This window comes from Ursus maritimus, unplaced genomic scaffold (assembly GCF_017311325.1).
Source record: "Ursus maritimus isolate PB19 unplaced genomic scaffold, ASM1731132v1 scaffold_15, whole genome shotgun sequence".
Taxonomy (NCBI): domain Eukaryota; kingdom Metazoa; phylum Chordata; class Mammalia; order Carnivora; family Ursidae; genus Ursus; species Ursus maritimus.
Genome location: NW_024423897.1, coordinates 7,671,177 through 7,688,105, shown reverse-complemented (window position 1 = coordinate 7,688,105; position 16,929 = coordinate 7,671,177). Strand labels below are relative to the sequence as shown.

General features: G+C 47.5%; 1 protein-coding gene across 2 annotated transcripts in view; it reads left to right on the top strand.

Moving 5' to 3' along the window:
* TENM2 (teneurin transmembrane protein 2) overlaps nt 1-16,929 on the top strand; it is a 905,304-nt gene that overhangs the window by 806,341 nt on the left and 82,034 nt on the right. For both annotated transcript variants that reach the window (XM_040630317.1, XM_040630318.1), the window contains one exon: nt 13,294-13,504. In XM_040630317.1, the coding sequence (XP_040486251.1) occupies nt 13,294-13,504 (211 nt within the window). The remainder of the gene's footprint in view (nt 1-13,293; nt 13,505-16,929) is intronic.

Genomic DNA, 16,929 nt, shown 5'->3' with positions numbered 1-16,929 from the left:
ATCCAGGGAGAAATCTCCAGCCCACTGGGGCCCATCACCCAAATCCCCGTTTGACGCACTGCACCAGCGCTGCCACTTCCCAGCCACCGCGTGGCCCACTGCGGTAGGCGTCCCCGAATCTCTCCCGCGCCCCCTTTGCCTGTGAGTGTTGCTGGTCAGATGGGCGAGCGCACCCTTATCTGGCCCCTCCACTTCTTCCCAGCCATGAAGGCCATGGTTTCTTACTATCTTTCCACCTCTACCAGGGTCATGCAACCAGTTTCACTGGGCTGGACCATTGGTCCCCCAGCTTCCAGTCTATTCCACACAAAGCAGTCAGAAGAATCCTTTCACTTTTATTTTTATTTTTGTCTTTTTTAGCTGGACCCATGCCTGGGGAAATAACTTTACTTTCTTGGGATATGGGCAGAAGTCTCAGAACTTCTGGAATTGCTTCTTGGCGTCGGTGGTCTTGGTGACCTTGAGCGTGTTGAAGTACACAGTGTCACTCAAGGGCTGGCACCCACTGTGACAGTGTCACCAATCTGGACATCCCAGAAGCAGGGGGACAGGGGCACACACATGTTCTGGTGGCGTTTCTCGAATTGGTCGTACTTTCAGATGTAGGGGAGGTGGTCTCGGTGGATGACAGTGGTCCTCTGCACCTTCTTTCTTGGTCACATCAGACAGAATCTGCCCTCTGATGGACATGTGACCAGTACGGGGGCATTTCTTGTCAATATAAGTGCTCTCGGTGGCCTCCTTGTGTGCCCCGAAGCCCAGACCGATATGTTCGCAGTATCACAGGACCTTCTCCTTGCCAGTTTCTCCAAGCGGCCCCCTCTTCTTTTTTTTTTTTTTTTAAGATTTTATTTATTTATTTGACAGAGAGAGAGACAGCCAGTGAGAGAGGGAACACAAGCAGGGGGAGTGGGAGAGGAAGAAGCAGGCTCATAGCGGAGGAGCCTGATGTGGGGCTCGATCCCATAACGCCCGGATCACGCCCTGAGCCGAAGGCAGACGCTTAACGACTGCTCCACCCAGGCGCCCCCCCCTTCTTATTCTGAAAGACGGTCAGCTGCTTTTGGTAGGCACGCTCGGTCTGTATGTCCATCCTCTCCCCAGCTGCCTGAAAAAAAGAATCCTTTTAAAAGTCAGGCCATGTGATGGCCCTGTGCAAACCTTCCATGGGTATGACATCTCCCACAGAACGGGATCTGGGTCACAAGCATCGCTCCGCATTAGCGGGCTCTTGCTTCCACCCAGCACTTACATCGTCCTCTACTCGTCTCCATCATCCAGCCCAACACCCACCGTCTTGTCGTCCCTACTCTCAAGATACTTTCCCACCCTGGGCCTTTGTACCTGCCGTTACCTCTGCCCAGAATGTTCTTCCTCCAGAGGTTTCCAGGGCTTGTTTCTTCATCTCATCAGGCTTCTCCCAAACATCCCTTCTGGGAAGCCTTCCCTGCCCCAGCCCCATCTAAAGCAGCCACCCCCTCCCTTCCTCCATCACTCTCCCAACCCTTTACCCTACCTTACTTTTCTTTAGAATGCTATTACCTTCTCCAAGTCTATTACACATTTCTTTGTTAATAGTGTGTTTTTTCCCCTCTAGAATCTAGGTTCCTAACTGCAGGGTCCCTCTCTCTCTTGTTCAGTCCATTATTAAATGAACTGAATGAATGGAAGTTTTTTTTTTTTAAAAGATTTTATTTATTTATTTGACAGAGATAGAGACAGCCAGCGAGAGAGGGAACACAAGCAGGGAGAGTGGGAGAGGAAGAAGCAGGCTCATAGCGGAGGAGCCTGATGTGGGGCTGGATCCCATAACGCCAGGATCACGCCCTGAGCCGAAGGCAGACGCTTAACCGCTGTGCCACCCAGGCGCCCCTGAATGAATGGAAGTTTTAATGAGAAGTCTCTAGGACAGAAAGCAGTTGTCTTTTATTCAACACAGTATTTTAGTATGAATATGTTGCATTTTAGGATTAAAAAAACACATCCATACAATGACACCCAAGTCGCTACAGACCATTCACACCCTTTCATTAATGCAAACAAAAATGTAAAGGTAGGCTGTGTGTTTATTCAGTTAGATGTGAACACGTGGTTAAACTGCTCTTCATCTATTGTCAACTTGGCTCACCCTGTAGATGGACTTCCCGTGGGCTAGTGCAGTAGGTATGCAAGCCCCGTTGTCCTCCTCTGAGACAAGAGGAAAGGCAGGGGCTGCCGAGAATCACGGTGAGTGAAGCCAGACCTCCCAAACCATGGCCAGCCTGGGGAGGCCCAGAGTAGTGAGCGAGATCAGCAAATCTGGGGCTGGGCCAGCTGTGTGCGAATCCCAGCTCCTCCACTCACGGGCAGCTGCCCGACCTTGCAAATAACGTAACCTCTCCAGGCCTGGGTTCTCCATCTGTAAAGCCAGAGTAAACAGATGGTTGCTCTACACTAAATGCTTTTGCACAAGCTTAGTTAATGTCTCACAAAGGCCCTATTAAACGAGTAGTATTATTATTTCCACTTTACTGATGAGAAAACTGAGGCTCAGAGAAGTAAGCTGATTAGCCTAAGGCCACACAGCCAGTATGTTGCAAACACAGATCCTGTGACGTTAATTGGCGGTCCAGTACTGGCTCCTAGGCCCTACGCCACAGAGCGAATGTGAAGATGAAATGAGATCTCCAGGGCGTGCTAAGCACAGTACCTGAAGCCTTGCCATGTTTAGGAATTAGTACTTCTGATTTCCCTAATCCAGCCGGAACCTTCATGATAGCCGAGCCTCGTCCCTTCCCCACTTGGCAGTCTAGGGCTACTTCTTTATGTACCGGGAGCACAGGCATCATGCCCTCTGCTAATTCTCCCAGCTCAGGGGCCAGTCCTCCCACCTGCCTCCAGGAGACAGGGTCTCTCTTCAGGCAGAAAGTAACTGTTCCGGTTTGTTGCTCTGAGGTGTCGGTGGTGACAGCCCCTTTTCTTTCTGAGGGGCCTAGCAGGTCACTGTCTGGCACCCCACCAGCCCGCCACCCCCTGCTGGGCTGGCTTCTGTCTGACCTGTCAGTGGGCTCTTTGAAAGGGACGTTGATGGGGGGCAGCGGGGAGGGGCCGAAACAGCGGGCAGAGGGTGAGCATTTGGGGACATCGGTGGCTGAGATCAGAGACCCTTGCTCTCTCTTGCCAGTAGTTTTTGTAACAGAACAGCGGGTAGATAGCAGTAGGCAGGATAGAAATCCCCCAGGTATTAAAAAACATGGCCCTAGGCTAACAAGGGTGAGGCTGTGCCGAGAGGCCTGTCAGGGAATGTCCAAGGTGGGCAAACTCTCACCAAGTGAGATCATGATTCCTGGCGACTCTGTCCAGGTTGAGGACAGGCAGCAGAGGAAGGGGGGAGAGAAGGGGGAAGAGGAAAGAGAGAGAGAGGCTAAGAGAAAGAACTAGAGAATGAAGATGTTTGGCGAAGCCTCGACATTTCCTCCCCCACGTCCTACACCATTCACAGGTGCCTTTATATGGCCGTGACTCTTCACACCTCCTCTGAGGAACTGAAGATAGAAGCCAAACGTAGGCTTTGGAGCTGGACGGCCAAAGGGTGACTCACCCCTCCATTATTAACTAGCTGTGTGATTGTGGGCAAGGCTCTTAACCTCTCTGAGCCTCAGTTTCTTCCTCTGCAAAATGGAGGCTACAGAAGCCACCTCCCAGGGTCCGTGTGCACACGCGGGTTGATGGCTGGGCAGGGGGCAGGGGGCAACACAGCGGGGCTCCAGCGCAGGCCGAGGAACAGCCGTGTGGCGGTCCACCCGTCAGAAGTGGGAGCTGGGGCAGAGGGCCGGCGAAGACACTCTGCGTCCCAGCGTTTCACAAAATAAATCTCCCTCCAATATGTATTTAAATTGTCCCTGTTCGACATAGTAAAAGAGCTTAGTGCAGGCACTACCATGTCATGGTGGTGGGCACTCCTGTGTCGATTTGGAATGTTCTACTCTAACCGCGCTTACAGGGCAGCTTCGTGTAGGACTTGGCTTCAGAGTGCAGCACCCTGGGTCAAAAGACAGTCCTAGCGTGTCGAAGCCGTGTGGGCCTAGGCTAGTTCTTTACTCTCCTTCTAAATCTCTAGGTCCTCACTTGTAAACAGTGGCGCTGGTGATCCCTGGAATTCTGGTGGTGATTTAACGAAGGGATGTGGGTAAAGCACTTAGCACAGTTCCTGTCACCTAGTAAGCTTTTCATAAGTGCCAGCCATTAGCTCTGATTAGACGTGGTTGCCATTAATGCTTCATCATTCTACTGACTCCCAGGATGTCTCCTAACATACGGCCTCTATGCTGAAATACGCTGGCTTTGGGAGGCACTGGGAGGCCAAGGACAGGGGCTCTGAGCTTATGTGCTAGTAGTGATGATGTGGTTTGTGTTGTACTTAATCACCCCAAAGCGTGCATTTTATGAGATCAGTCAAGCATAGGGCTATTGAGTAGAGGAAGGTGTGGCTGGTCCTTCCAAGGATAGAGCTCCCAAGCCTAGAGCTCTATCTTCTTGAAGTGCTTCCCAACCTGTATTGCACTGGACTATTGTGGGGAGATGCTCTGGGCCAAAAGGGGTCTGCGGTCAGGAAATGCTACGTGCTCCGTTGCAACATTAGAGATTCATAATGCATATTCACCCATCAAACGCTCTGAGAAGTCCTGCTGTAAAGAAACTAGTGTAACTGTTTAACCAACATCTCTCAAGTTGTTTTTGACCACAGATCTTCCAGTGCTACCTCCACTTCTGTGTTTCAGGGAATTCCTATTAATATCCCCCAGCAGACATAGTTCGGGAAAGCTCCTTTAGTCACTCAGAGTCAGATGTACTGCTATGGATATTTGAGGGATGTTTCCAATAATTCAGAACAGGGGTCCTTGAGTTTTAGCTGGCAAAAGAATCACCTGGGAATCTTCTTTAAAATACACACTCTCAGGGCACTGGAGTGACTCAATCAGTTAAGCGTATGACTCTTGGTTTTGGCTCAGGTCATGATACCAGGGTCGTGGGATCAAGTCCCATGTCAGCGGGCTCCATGCTCAGCAGGGAGTCTGTTTGAGATTTTCTTTCTCCCTCTCCCTCTGCCGCTCCCCTGCAATTGCACTCATGCGCTCATGCTCTCTCTATGTCTCTCTCTGTAAATAAATCCTTAAAAAATAATGGACATTCTCAGTTTTCACACTCAGAAATTCAGTAGGCCTGGGTGACAGCAAGAATCAGCATTTTAAAATCACTGAGGTGGTTCCAGGTCGGGAGGTCAGGGAGCACACCTTGACCAACAGTGCTTTAGTGCCTGACTTCTGGAAGTTAGTGCTCAGGACAGCAGCAGCATCACCTGGAAACTTGTAAGAAATGCAGACCACAAAAAATATATATATAAATAAAAATAAATAAAAATAAAAAATAAAATGCAGACCACAGTAGGACCAGAGAATTAGAATCTATATTTTAACAAAGTCCCAGGTGATTTCAATGCTGGTTAGATTTTAAGAAACATTGGTTTTAAAGGTTTTGATTGATTATATTTGTTTTGGGTGGTTTTTTTTCCATTTGTTTTTTCCATAAACTAAAAAAAAAAAAAATGGACATACACTGCAAGCTCCTTGTCATAAAATTCCCACCAACCCTCACCCCCATGCGTGAGGGGTTGACCAGATGCCCAGTAGCTTCAAGGTAAGCCAAATTCCTTTTAAGAAGTGGTCTTACCTAGATTATATTCCTGTCTTCAGTAACAGTGCCTGGGTTTTCCTAAGCACCCTTTGCTTTCTTTCCCACATCCATCCTGAAGAGTAGAAAACCCAGAAAATGCAGCTCTCAGTGGGGCTTCCACTCTGCCAGATCTCTGGTCAGACATGATTGATCTTCCATTGCTAAGTCATAAGAAAAGCCAAAGGTGCTTTGGGGCAAGGATCTCTGGCCTTGGAACTCAGAGACTGTCAAAAAAGAGTTGGCACAAAGCAAGAGAAAAGCTTCCAACAGGCCTTCCAGAAGGAGTGCAAATACAATTTCACTTGCAATATTTAAGAATGGTGCATGCTCTGGTTGGAAGGGAGGGGATGCCTGCGTAACGATGGTCCATCAGGCAGCCAGGGTATTAATGGCAGGTGAAACCTTCCAAATGAGCACCCTGTCAGCCAATCTATTGCTTTAAAAGGTTGGCAATGCGGGAGACCTAACAGAGGCAATGAAGAACTAATCTCATATTGCCAGGTTAAATCAAGTCAGCCTTGCCTGCTCCTTTCACTTTTTAGTTACATCAAGCCAGAATACTTTCAATTATCCCTCCCTTCCAACTTGTCAGCAGGCATTGGGTAAAATGCAAATGGAACAGTGTCTTCCCTGGTGGAGAGCAGAAAATATCATGAAGAGTAGCCTCCATTGGTGGAGCTTTTGCTGTGCATTCAGTGCAATACCTTCACCATCTCTTTTCATATGCACCATCTTATAGCATCTCCATGCTCTTTGGTGAATTAGGTACTATTGAGTCCATTCTACAGCTGGGAAAACGGAGTCACAGGAAGTCAGTCACTTGCCAAAGTTACATAGCTAATGAATTATGGAACAGGTTTGAACCATTCCGACTCTAAAGCCTGTATTCTTTTGTTATATGTCTAACTGGGCCAAGAATCCAGTGCTATTCTGGGTGTCCTTGAACTTTGGAGTGCCCCCTCTTCTTGAAATTTTCGAAGTGCTCCCCCAGTGGCAGGGACTCGCCAGGGTCAGCAGTTTCTCCCTTTCAGAGTGTTCTCTGACCCTCTACCATCCCTCACCCCATCCCCATGCATGTGAGGTTGACCAGATTTTCAGAGATGTTTGGGGATTTGCATTTATGAGATATCTCAGGGCCCAGTGCCCAATCTTAATTCCAGTAGACATATTGGCAAGTAGATTGCTCCTGTTGGCTGCAGGAGTGTTTTGCAAGATCTTGTGAGATCAGCATGAGAATGGTGCTGATATGTCAATTCGGGTAACTCAGGTTGTTTATATAGACAGAGGCGTGGCAAAAAAATATTTGCTAGGGACCCCACATACTTAGATATGGTCCTAAAGGAGCTCACCTTAAAAAAAATAATAACTCCCAAGGCAAAAAAATTGTAGGGTTGCCATATTTCTTTTTATTCCAGAGCCACTTAATGCGCCTGGCCATTCAGGTGCCTTTGGCCTTTGCCAGCCAGCTTCCACCACTCCTTTATTTCCCTTCAAAGAGCAAGCAGCACACGCTTCTTCCTTCTTGCCCCAACTTGTTGCCTCCCCACTTTTCTCCACTCTTTGTTAATTTTCTACTTCGCCATCACTAACTGATCTCAAGAAGGGCCCTATGATTTATTGGGTCCACCACCTGGATTCCCTCTATTTTCCTTGGGGAAATGAGAACTTGGCAAGTACCTCACTCTGTATGCTAAACGAACCTATACGATGCCAAGAAGAAAAGAAGTAGAAAAGATTCAGAAGCACGTACAAGGTTACTAGGTGCTCACAGCTGTTCATCCACCCAGTGTGGGTTATCTCAGTCCTCCCATTGCTCCTGGGAGGTGTCATCATCATGCCCACTCTGCAAATAAGGAAGACAGAACACAGGCAGGTTGGTATCTTGCCTAAAGTCAGTCTGTTAGCAAGTATATAAATTGCATTGTCTTAAATGCACACCTTGTTGTGTGTATAGCCAGGTGAATAAGATCTAGAACATTTCCAGCACCCAGCAAGTTCCCAGCCAGTACCTCCCCATTAAGGTAACTACAGTTTCTAACTTTTTACCATAATTGATTAACTTTGCCTATTCTGAACATCCTATAAATGGAACCGTGTGTACTCTTCCTAGTTTTAAGCAGCCTCTTGGCCAGACGAGTAGGGAAGGTAGATTTGGTGGTTGGTGATGCCTCTCATCGGACCATGATCTGAAAAGTGTGGGGTTCATTTTTAAAATCTGAGATGCTGACCAGTTCCCAGTCAGGTCCTATGTGCAGACACTAGCAGAGCTCTCCATGACACCTGAAGTGAATTGTTGGAGGTGATTTTGTGTCACAAAATGAAACTAAGAAACGTAAATTTAGATGTTTTCCTGAAGCCTTTAATACCCAAGAAAGCGGGAGAGTTCAGGCAAGTTATAAAGGGAATCACTTGCATACACAGGGAATAAGAGCCACCAAAATTGAGCAAAATGCTTCCATCTGGATTCTCCATAAGCTGCCCAGTTTACAAAGATCAAAGAGGAAAATAAATGAAATGAATGAAATAAACACCCTCTCATTCCTAGAGACCTCCCTTCTCCGTAAGAGTGATGTGCGGACTCAGGCAGCCTTTCCCAACAGAAAAGATGTGCATGTTTCAGCCAACTCTGAACTATCCAGCATCTACTATGGCTCTCTGCAGCCTCGCCATTGACCCGTGGCCTCCTCCCCACTGAGCATAGCTTCACTAGTATGTGTTTGGGGAAAGCTTTGAGGTTCTGTCTTTTGCCTATTCAGGAGCTCCCTTAAAAATCCAACGGTGCGAACTAGGCAAGGGCTGGAAACAGCTCACACAAACTTGTAGCCAGCCCAGAAGGCAAGTGCCACCTTGTGCCAATGGTAAACAGCTGAATGGGGGTTTGATCTCACAGGTAAATAGCACGGTCCCCGGCAGCCTGCACGGCAGGGAATGAATTCCCAAGCATCTTGTTTCTCCTGTTGATTCCTTTTTAGAAGCTTGTTTCAACCAGCCTGACTCTTTCCCAGCGGTGGCTGTAGGCAGGCCTGCAGAAGGAATTAAATCTCGCGGCCACCCATCCTTTCTCAGTTGGTGGGTGTCCACTGCCCTGTCTTCAGACTCCCTTTGGGAAAGAAAGGTCTCCTCCTTCTGATAATGAAGAAGCCAGAAGGTGAGGATCTCACTGGTTGCCTTTTCCTACTTTTCATCCAGAGCTGCTGCTAAGCCACTTGGATAACTTGCTTAGCTTCTCTGAGCCTCAGTTTCCAACTCTCTAGGGCGGATGATGGCGTGATAATGGGCAGAACACATAGTTCACCGAGTAGTCACTGTACCAGGCACCGTTCCAAGTGCCGTGCATGTAAGAACTGTTTTAATCCTCCACACAGCACTTTCTAACGCCATCATCGCCTACGTTTTGTACGTGAGGGAGCTGCGGTGCAGAGCGGTTCATTGCAAAGGGTCAGCAGATGGGTTGCACCGGCTCTGAGATGCAAACCCAGCCACCCTGGTCCGGAGTGTGCAGCTTAAGGGTTCTGTTCTGCTCTGCGGGGTTGCCGTGAGGATTGAAATCAAGATTTATCTAAATCTTGTTCAATCGATAGCATTTATTATCACTGCCGAGTAACTTATCACTATGTGGAAACATCACATTCTTGCCAAGATTCAACCTACCCATGGCGCACACCAGTGAATGACTCCAACAGGGGATATTAATTTCACTGATATCCACGTCCGGTTTTTATAAACTGAAAAAGCTGAAAACTTTGCAGAGTTTCTGGTTATAGTAATACCACGGTTCATTGAATACATTCTATGCCAGACTGACATTATATATATTGATATATATACATCTCAATTCATTTGTTCCCCATCACAGAATCCTATGATATATGCATTATTATAACTCAGTTTTAAAAGCAAAGAAGTTGAGGTTCGGCAAGGTTGGTTATCTTTCCAAACTTACACAGCCAGGGACTAGAGGGCATGAGCCTCAAACCCAAATCTGTCTGATTCCAGAGGCCAGGCTCTTCCCTCAGACACTGTGTAGGCTTTTTGGTTAAAATTTTACCTTAGGAATTCTAATCCAAAGGATTCAATTTAGCATCATCCTGATTTCTGCTTCCTTTTGCTAGACCTGTTACGGAAGATTCTGATTTTCTTTATCAAAAGCAATAAAAAGAATATCTCATATATTGTTCCCAGAAAGTTTCTCCACGTCCATATTTCTCTGAAATGGCCATTACAATTAGCGTATGACATATGCGTGTGGCATGCAGCCAGAGCTGTGGTTGAGCCTGCCTTCTGACAGCACCTAGATAATTCTCCATGGCCACATCTCACGGAGTGAAGTAAATGAGGTCACGTGACGCAAACGTGCCACACTGCTACGGGGCCCGGTCCGGAAGGCCTGGGTCACTTTCCCCAAACACTGAGTCAGAATTGGGTCCTTTTCGAGGACGCCACACACCTCTCCCCCCACCTTCCCTGGGAAAAAGCCCACCAGACAAACAAGTAGGTGGATAAACAGAGAAAGAAACCGTCCAGTGTCGGGGAGGGCTGTGCCGCTCTCGCGCCCCTGTTGAATAGAGACGCCGGCAGCCTCTCAGGTCCTGAACTGGCAATTCAGAACAGTTTGATTGCCTGCTTGATTGTTTGCGAGATAACTGCAAGATTGTCAGTGACAGGGTAATTTACTGAAGATTGCCATGTCAGACTCCATGCGAGGGGCTTGCTGGCATAAAGATGCGGCTCTCATGACTGACAGGCCACTGGGAGATTGGAGTGCCAATTTAAAGTTCACGGTGTCGTCGGAAAGCGTTCAGCAGCAGCAGCCCATAATCACGCAACATGATGAGGTCATTACAGGCATAACGTATGCTCACACTTAATAACCGATAGAACCCCAAATGCGCCATCTCCGGAGCAGGTAAATGTAAATATGTGGGAGGAAATCATTTCTATCCTTTTTTTTTCTTTCTGTTTTTAACATTTGCCATCTGCTATTGCTGATGTGTTTATAGGACATCTCCTGCCAGACAGGCCCTTAAATAAAAAGCCCTCGAATCGACAAAACAGTGGGGAAATTTGAGGTCCACACTGTTGAAGAAGTCTCAAGTCCAGAACGAGTAACAGATGAGCAAGCGTGTGGGAGGAAGGTGTTGAGTGCTTAATTGGAAAACTGTCCTGAGTTACTGTTTGGGCCCGATGAGGTTCTCCAGCTGGTCATATGGAGGGGGTGGTAAATCGGATGGGGGGTAGGAGATGTTCCCAGCTTCAGGAGGCAGAGGCCACCCGAGACAGATGGAACTTCGAATGGGAAGAGGCCGGCGGCCTTAAGGAAATCTACAGTGCTAATAGCAACGTGTTTCTTCTCACCTGAGAAGTTTCTGCATCTGCTGAAGGGAGCACCGCCAACAGATCTCAGCGGGATAATTTTAAATCCAAAGCAGGCATTCCACGGCAGATTCCTCCTGTCTGGCAAAGGCAGTCCGTGGAAGGTGATGTTAAAGGCAGCATGCTATGCGGATTTTTTTCTTGTCTTTTCCGTATTCTGCCAAGGGCTCTGGGATCCACTATACGATCTGAACATAGATCTGAGACGGTGCCCCAGCATCGTCCTGCTGCTGAGATACAATTCTCTGGCCCTGTTCCTTGGGTCTGAGATTTGTGAGCCTCTGGGGAGTCCCCGATGCAGCCAGCACATCAGGCAGAGGTGTTCAGAGCCTCGACTTGGAAAGTCTCTAAATTTAAAGTGTGTGCGTGCCTGCTCACCCTCCCGCGTCTGCATTTCTAGGAAATTCTGTAAATCTAAATGTGTTACGAGCCACGGAAGCAGCATTTGCCCATGTGGAAAATGAGAGGCTAGTTTTAGTAATTTAAAGCCCAGCAAAACACACAACCTCCTAATTTGTTTGTTTGCTAAAAAGAAAGTAATGCATTAAAATAATTGTACATTAATTGCTAAATTACAGTGGAACTTTGGTGAAATTACATATTTCAATTTCATTAGCAGAACCAAACGAAAAGAGTAATGCCAAAAAATTACATTGTAGTAAGTTGAAAGCACGCAGGCAGGCCTCTGGTTCAGTGTTCCAGGACACGTGTTCGTCAGGTCACAGCCCAGGGTCTGAGTACAAGTTCCTATGATGTTAATTATGGCCGCAAAGTACCTTGCTATCAAATCTGGGCAGTGCAAGCAAGTTATTCTCCAAGCCTTTCTCTCTTCTGTGTGTTCAGTCAGTTCACCCAGCAGAGTGAATCAGGGTTGGCCAACTAATCCATTCGAATAGGGAATTCCAAGGAGCAAAGGCTGCCCAAAACATTCCCATGCCCAGCCCTAACACACGCGAGAAGGGGAAACAGTCGTTTATTCATTCAACAAACCTTTGTTGGGTGCCCAGTTCCGTGGTTGGCACTAAGTAAGTTGTGAATATAGAGATGAATAAGACACTGTTATTCTCTTCAAAGAGCTCATTTTCCAGACAGGAAGGCGAGCACCCAGAGAAAATTCTAGCACAACGAAGTCGGCATTACCAAGGGTTTCTAAAACTTATTGTGCATTAAAATCACCTGGAAAAGGCAGGTGCCAGGGCCTGCTTCTGGAGGCTCTCCCTGGGAAGCCCCGGGGTAGACCCTTGATTCTCCCCATGGGATTTTGATGCAGAACTATTCTCTGGGAAACTCTGATTCAGGGATATGCAGAGCAGGGATACCCTAACCTAGCCAGAGGCATCACCAGGAAGGCTTCCTAGAAGAGGTGGCCATACCTAGTCTGGGTGTTAGAGGATAAGTCATATCTGTTTCTGCCCCCACTGTACCATCAGCTCCTTAAGAACAAACGCCATCATTCTTCATCCTCTGTTCCATGTTTCATCTCCAGAACATGGATAGCGCTCAAATATTTGTTCAATGGTAGATGAATGATAGGAATCAGCACAGGAAAGGGGTGGAGGGGCAGGGATCTGGGCAAGTAAATCAGAATGGGCAAAGCACTACAGGTGTGCGGCAAGGTCGCCCCAGAAGTAATTCGGCGAACCGATAGCTTAACTTCTGGGCACTCCAACTAAAGCCCTCTCCCCACATTTCCTGGAAAGTGTAGAACTCACCCCACCCAGTTGTCCGACTGATCAGCAGTACCCTCCCTGTCTGCGAGGGAGCGGGGATGGAACATTTTTCTCTATTCCAGCAGGACTTAGGGGCTCCCCCACATTTTGATTACTGGCGCGCCCGTTAGCACAGGCCCCAAGAACTGGCTATGGATAATTTTTTGTGCTGTGCTGTTCAAAAGCAAAATGTTTGTTTTTGTTTCCAACCACGCAAGTAATACTTGCTCAGAACCGAAAAAGCAGAAATCCTAGAAAAGCCGAAGAAAGAAAGAAGGGAGACACACACTGATCTGCAACCTGGAGATAATCGTTTGTCCACACTGTCGATGATTTCCTCTCGGGCTTTTCTTTCCTCGGCATCCGTACTGGAATTAAACTAGACTGGCTGTGTGAGACCTGCCGTTTCAAGCCCTGGGGAAGGGCGGGTGCTGTTCTGACAAAGGTGTGAGCATCTCTCAGCAGCTTCACTGACCCTGACCCTTCTCTGCCCTTCTAGATGGCCTGGTGGACTGCCTGGACCCCGACTGCTGCCTGCAGTCGGCCTGTCAGAACAGCCTGCTCTGCCGAGGGTCCCGGGACCCCCTGGACATCATTCAGCAGAGCCAGACAGACTCGCCTGCGGTGAAATCCTTCTACGACCGCATCAAGCTCTTGGCAGGCAAGGACAGCACCCACATCATCCCCGGAGACAACCCCTTCAATAGCAGGTGGGCACCCTTCTGTGCGTACAGGTTGCCGACGTGGCGGGTTTCCTTCCTGGCAGAGCGGGAAGAAGTGCTTCTGGTTTTCCGGTGGGCCTAGTTGGCCTAGAAACTACCCCATGAGGGCAGCTCCTCTCTCTGGTTCACAGAGGGCCCTTTCCTTTCTGTGGGATTTGGCCACCTTCCATCCAGAACCTGCTGGAGACATCTGTGGATGGTCTGGCTTTCAGATCATGATACTGTTGTTGTTATCGTCTCTGTCTTTATGAAGTACTTCTGACAGTGCCTTTTGTCTGATCACCACTGAAATATTTCATTCAGTAGGGTATTTCTGAAAGCAGTTATTAACTGAATAACATAAATTAGAATTTATTGAGCACCTCTGAAGAGCCAGAGACTTTATGTAGACCATCTCCGGTCCTCCCAGCAACCCCAGCAACTGCACCCACTGTTGGCCTGCTTTGGGCGAGATGCCGTGCTGGGGCATTTTATCTCTCTTTCCAAAATGATGGGGTTTCTCTTGAGTTTACTTTTGCTCTCAGTTGCTAATTTGAAGCAATTCTGGGGCAAATTCTGGGTTTATTTTATAGTCAGCTAGGCTCCTCCCTCCCTCCCAGGACAAGTTAGAGCTGTACCCCTGGAGAGGAGAGCAAGGGGAAGAGTTGTCTTTGAGGCATCCCGTCCCCTTCTCCTTCCTAGGCACTGTTTCTGATTCTGGGGGTGAGAGGAAGGACAGAGAGGCAGGGGTCTTCTTATGGCCCGCCTGCATATCACAATCTCTCTCTTGGTGGGTCTGGGTCCAGATGTCGATGGTGTCTGCACATGTGAGGATGGCAGGTATGGTCTCCTGGGGGATGTCTGTCTCATCTCGGTGCTCCTTCCCATGCGGAAATAAGAGCTGATGGCTGGGTCCTCTCTCATGAAACCTCTAGAAACCTTGAACTTGAGTGGGGTGCTTCTGGCCTCCTTACCCCTCTAACCATCCTCCTCGTGCCTTCCTTCTCTTACTTCTCCTTATCCTCGCTTAGTTCTGGGGAGGCCCAGAAGCAACTCAGGAAGTACGCTGCTCAAGCAGGCTTCCAGCCAGCAAAGGAAATGCCAGACTTCACCTCTCACGGGAGCCCCTAGCTTTCTAAATGATTCTCTTGGTGCCCCCCACACTAGACTTTGGGGAGGAAACAGCATCAGGCCACAACTCAGATTCTGCTCCTCCCCCTTGGGATAGCCTGGCGAAGGCGGGATGGGGAGGTGGGAGGTAATGGTAAGGCCGATTAATTCCACAGCCCCTAGGAACTCTCTGGAAAGTTGCACAGCCCCAGTTCCTGGCAGCAATTTGAGTATGAGGGCACTTAACATGGTCACTTCGGGCTAGCAACTTTAGCCTCTCTCCTATTGTTTTCCTAAAAATAAAATAGAAAAGAAAAAATAATCTCAGCCCTCTTCTATTTCAGCCCTGACACCCCCTAGCCTGTGCCACGTTAGGCAAGTTATTTAACCTCATAGATTTCATTTTCTTGATTGATAAAATTAGAATAATATTATAGAATGTACTCACACAGTTATATTATTACTTTAATACAAGAACCCCTCAAAAATAAAAGAAACCACAAATGTTTTTGATCACAAAAGTATCTGCTTGTTAAATCCTAGTTCTGGGACAGGGATGCTGCAGGTATGCTTCCCTTCAATTACGAACATAATTCCTGTCGCCAAAGAGTCACGAGCGGCCCCTGCACCAGGCTGGAAGCGTTTCAGTAGGGCTCGCATACAGTTTGCTCTTACAGTAAATGCATCTTTCCAAGGCCCATGCTCTGTTCAGCTTCCTGTTAACATTTCATTTTTTCCACCCTAAATCCAGGAATTTCCTGATACTCTCTTTTTTGTCCCTTAAAATTCAATCTTCTCCTCCTCATCAAAGTTACCACTTCCAGAAGGTACCTCAATCTACAGCCAGGATGCAGGAGAGGAGGCAGGGACTCCGGAATATTTGGTGGACTAGACCAGCCCCAGAGATCTGGGCGAAGGAAACTTGCTTTAGAGAAATCTTCTCCGGAGCTTTGAAAGTCGCAATAGATAACACCACCCACACGAGCCCACGTTCCAGCATGTCGGCATAGAGACATGATTCAGAAATACAAAATGTTACTCCAAGACATAGGTTGGAGTTCACCAAGCATGTGAATTTTAGTGCATTATCCTCTGACAGAAAAATGAAGGCGAAAGCTAGGAGTAAAAAAGAAGTTAATTCAAGACTTCTAAGAAGGCATTTCCCCGAGATAATGGCATACAAAAATCACTAACATGCCTTGACTCCACCACTATAATTTACAGAGCAGATCTCACTATCTAGATAATGTGATAATTGTTACACATCAATAATCATAAATAGAAACGAACTGATAGCATGTCTTAGCTGAGTCTTTTCTGTGAATTGTCTGCCTAGAAACGATATGAAGCCAGCAACAATAAAGAATTAGGAAAATAGAGGGTAGGAAGCCTAGGCAACCAGGCCCCTTTTATTCCTGGGACGCTCTACAAAGACTTATGCTATAGGAATGATTTAAAAGAAATAACAGTGGTATAAAATAGGGGGGGGCCGCTGCAGGACATACTCCCAATTTTGTTTTCTCATCACCAGCGCTTTGTACCTTGTGGTCATCAACACACATCGATTGAAAATTGTGTCTCGGAAGGCATGAAAGAAATCTTAGTCGGCGCTAAGATAAGAAAATGGAATTGAACAAAAGAATTATTTTCATGATTTAGTTTTCTACTTTCAAAGGACTCTAGCATTATAGTTGGAACCAGAAGCTAAAAATGGGATGCATTTGTTAGGTAGCCCGTAGCAGACAATTAGAGCTGTCAGTGGAACAGTCTACACCCTCCCAAGATCATCAAAGGGTTGGAGTTGAACGCTTGGGGGTATTGCTAATAAAAAGAGAGGTGCCTAGAGAAAGCATCCCTCCAGTTCTGGGGTCACCTGAGATGGCAGGAATAAGTGCATTCCAAAAACTGAGCAGACTTGGACAAGATTCTGGCAAAGAACAGGTCAGCTTGATTCCTACACCAGAAACTGGGACTATGCCAGGAACCTGGAAACCTGAGAACTTCTCTGTCTTTGCCAAATGCCCAGTGGCTTGAAGGCTCCCCATACAGCTGCAGACCTGCCTGGTGGTCTGGGGGCTAAGTGCAAAAATGGAAGTCCATTAACCCATTTCTCTGTGAAATCAGAAAATTTAGGTAAGAGGAGGCATGTGCCTTCTGCCTCTGTGGTTTTTGAGGGGATTGTTGTAGCATCTCTGTTGCTTTATGGGATTTTGCAGAAGTTGCTCGTTGGATACTGACATCCTTGAGAAAGTTCTAGTTACGCGATCTGGAGAGAGGAGAGCTTTCACTGACAGTGGAAAAAAGTTGAGTGGGATTTCAGCCAC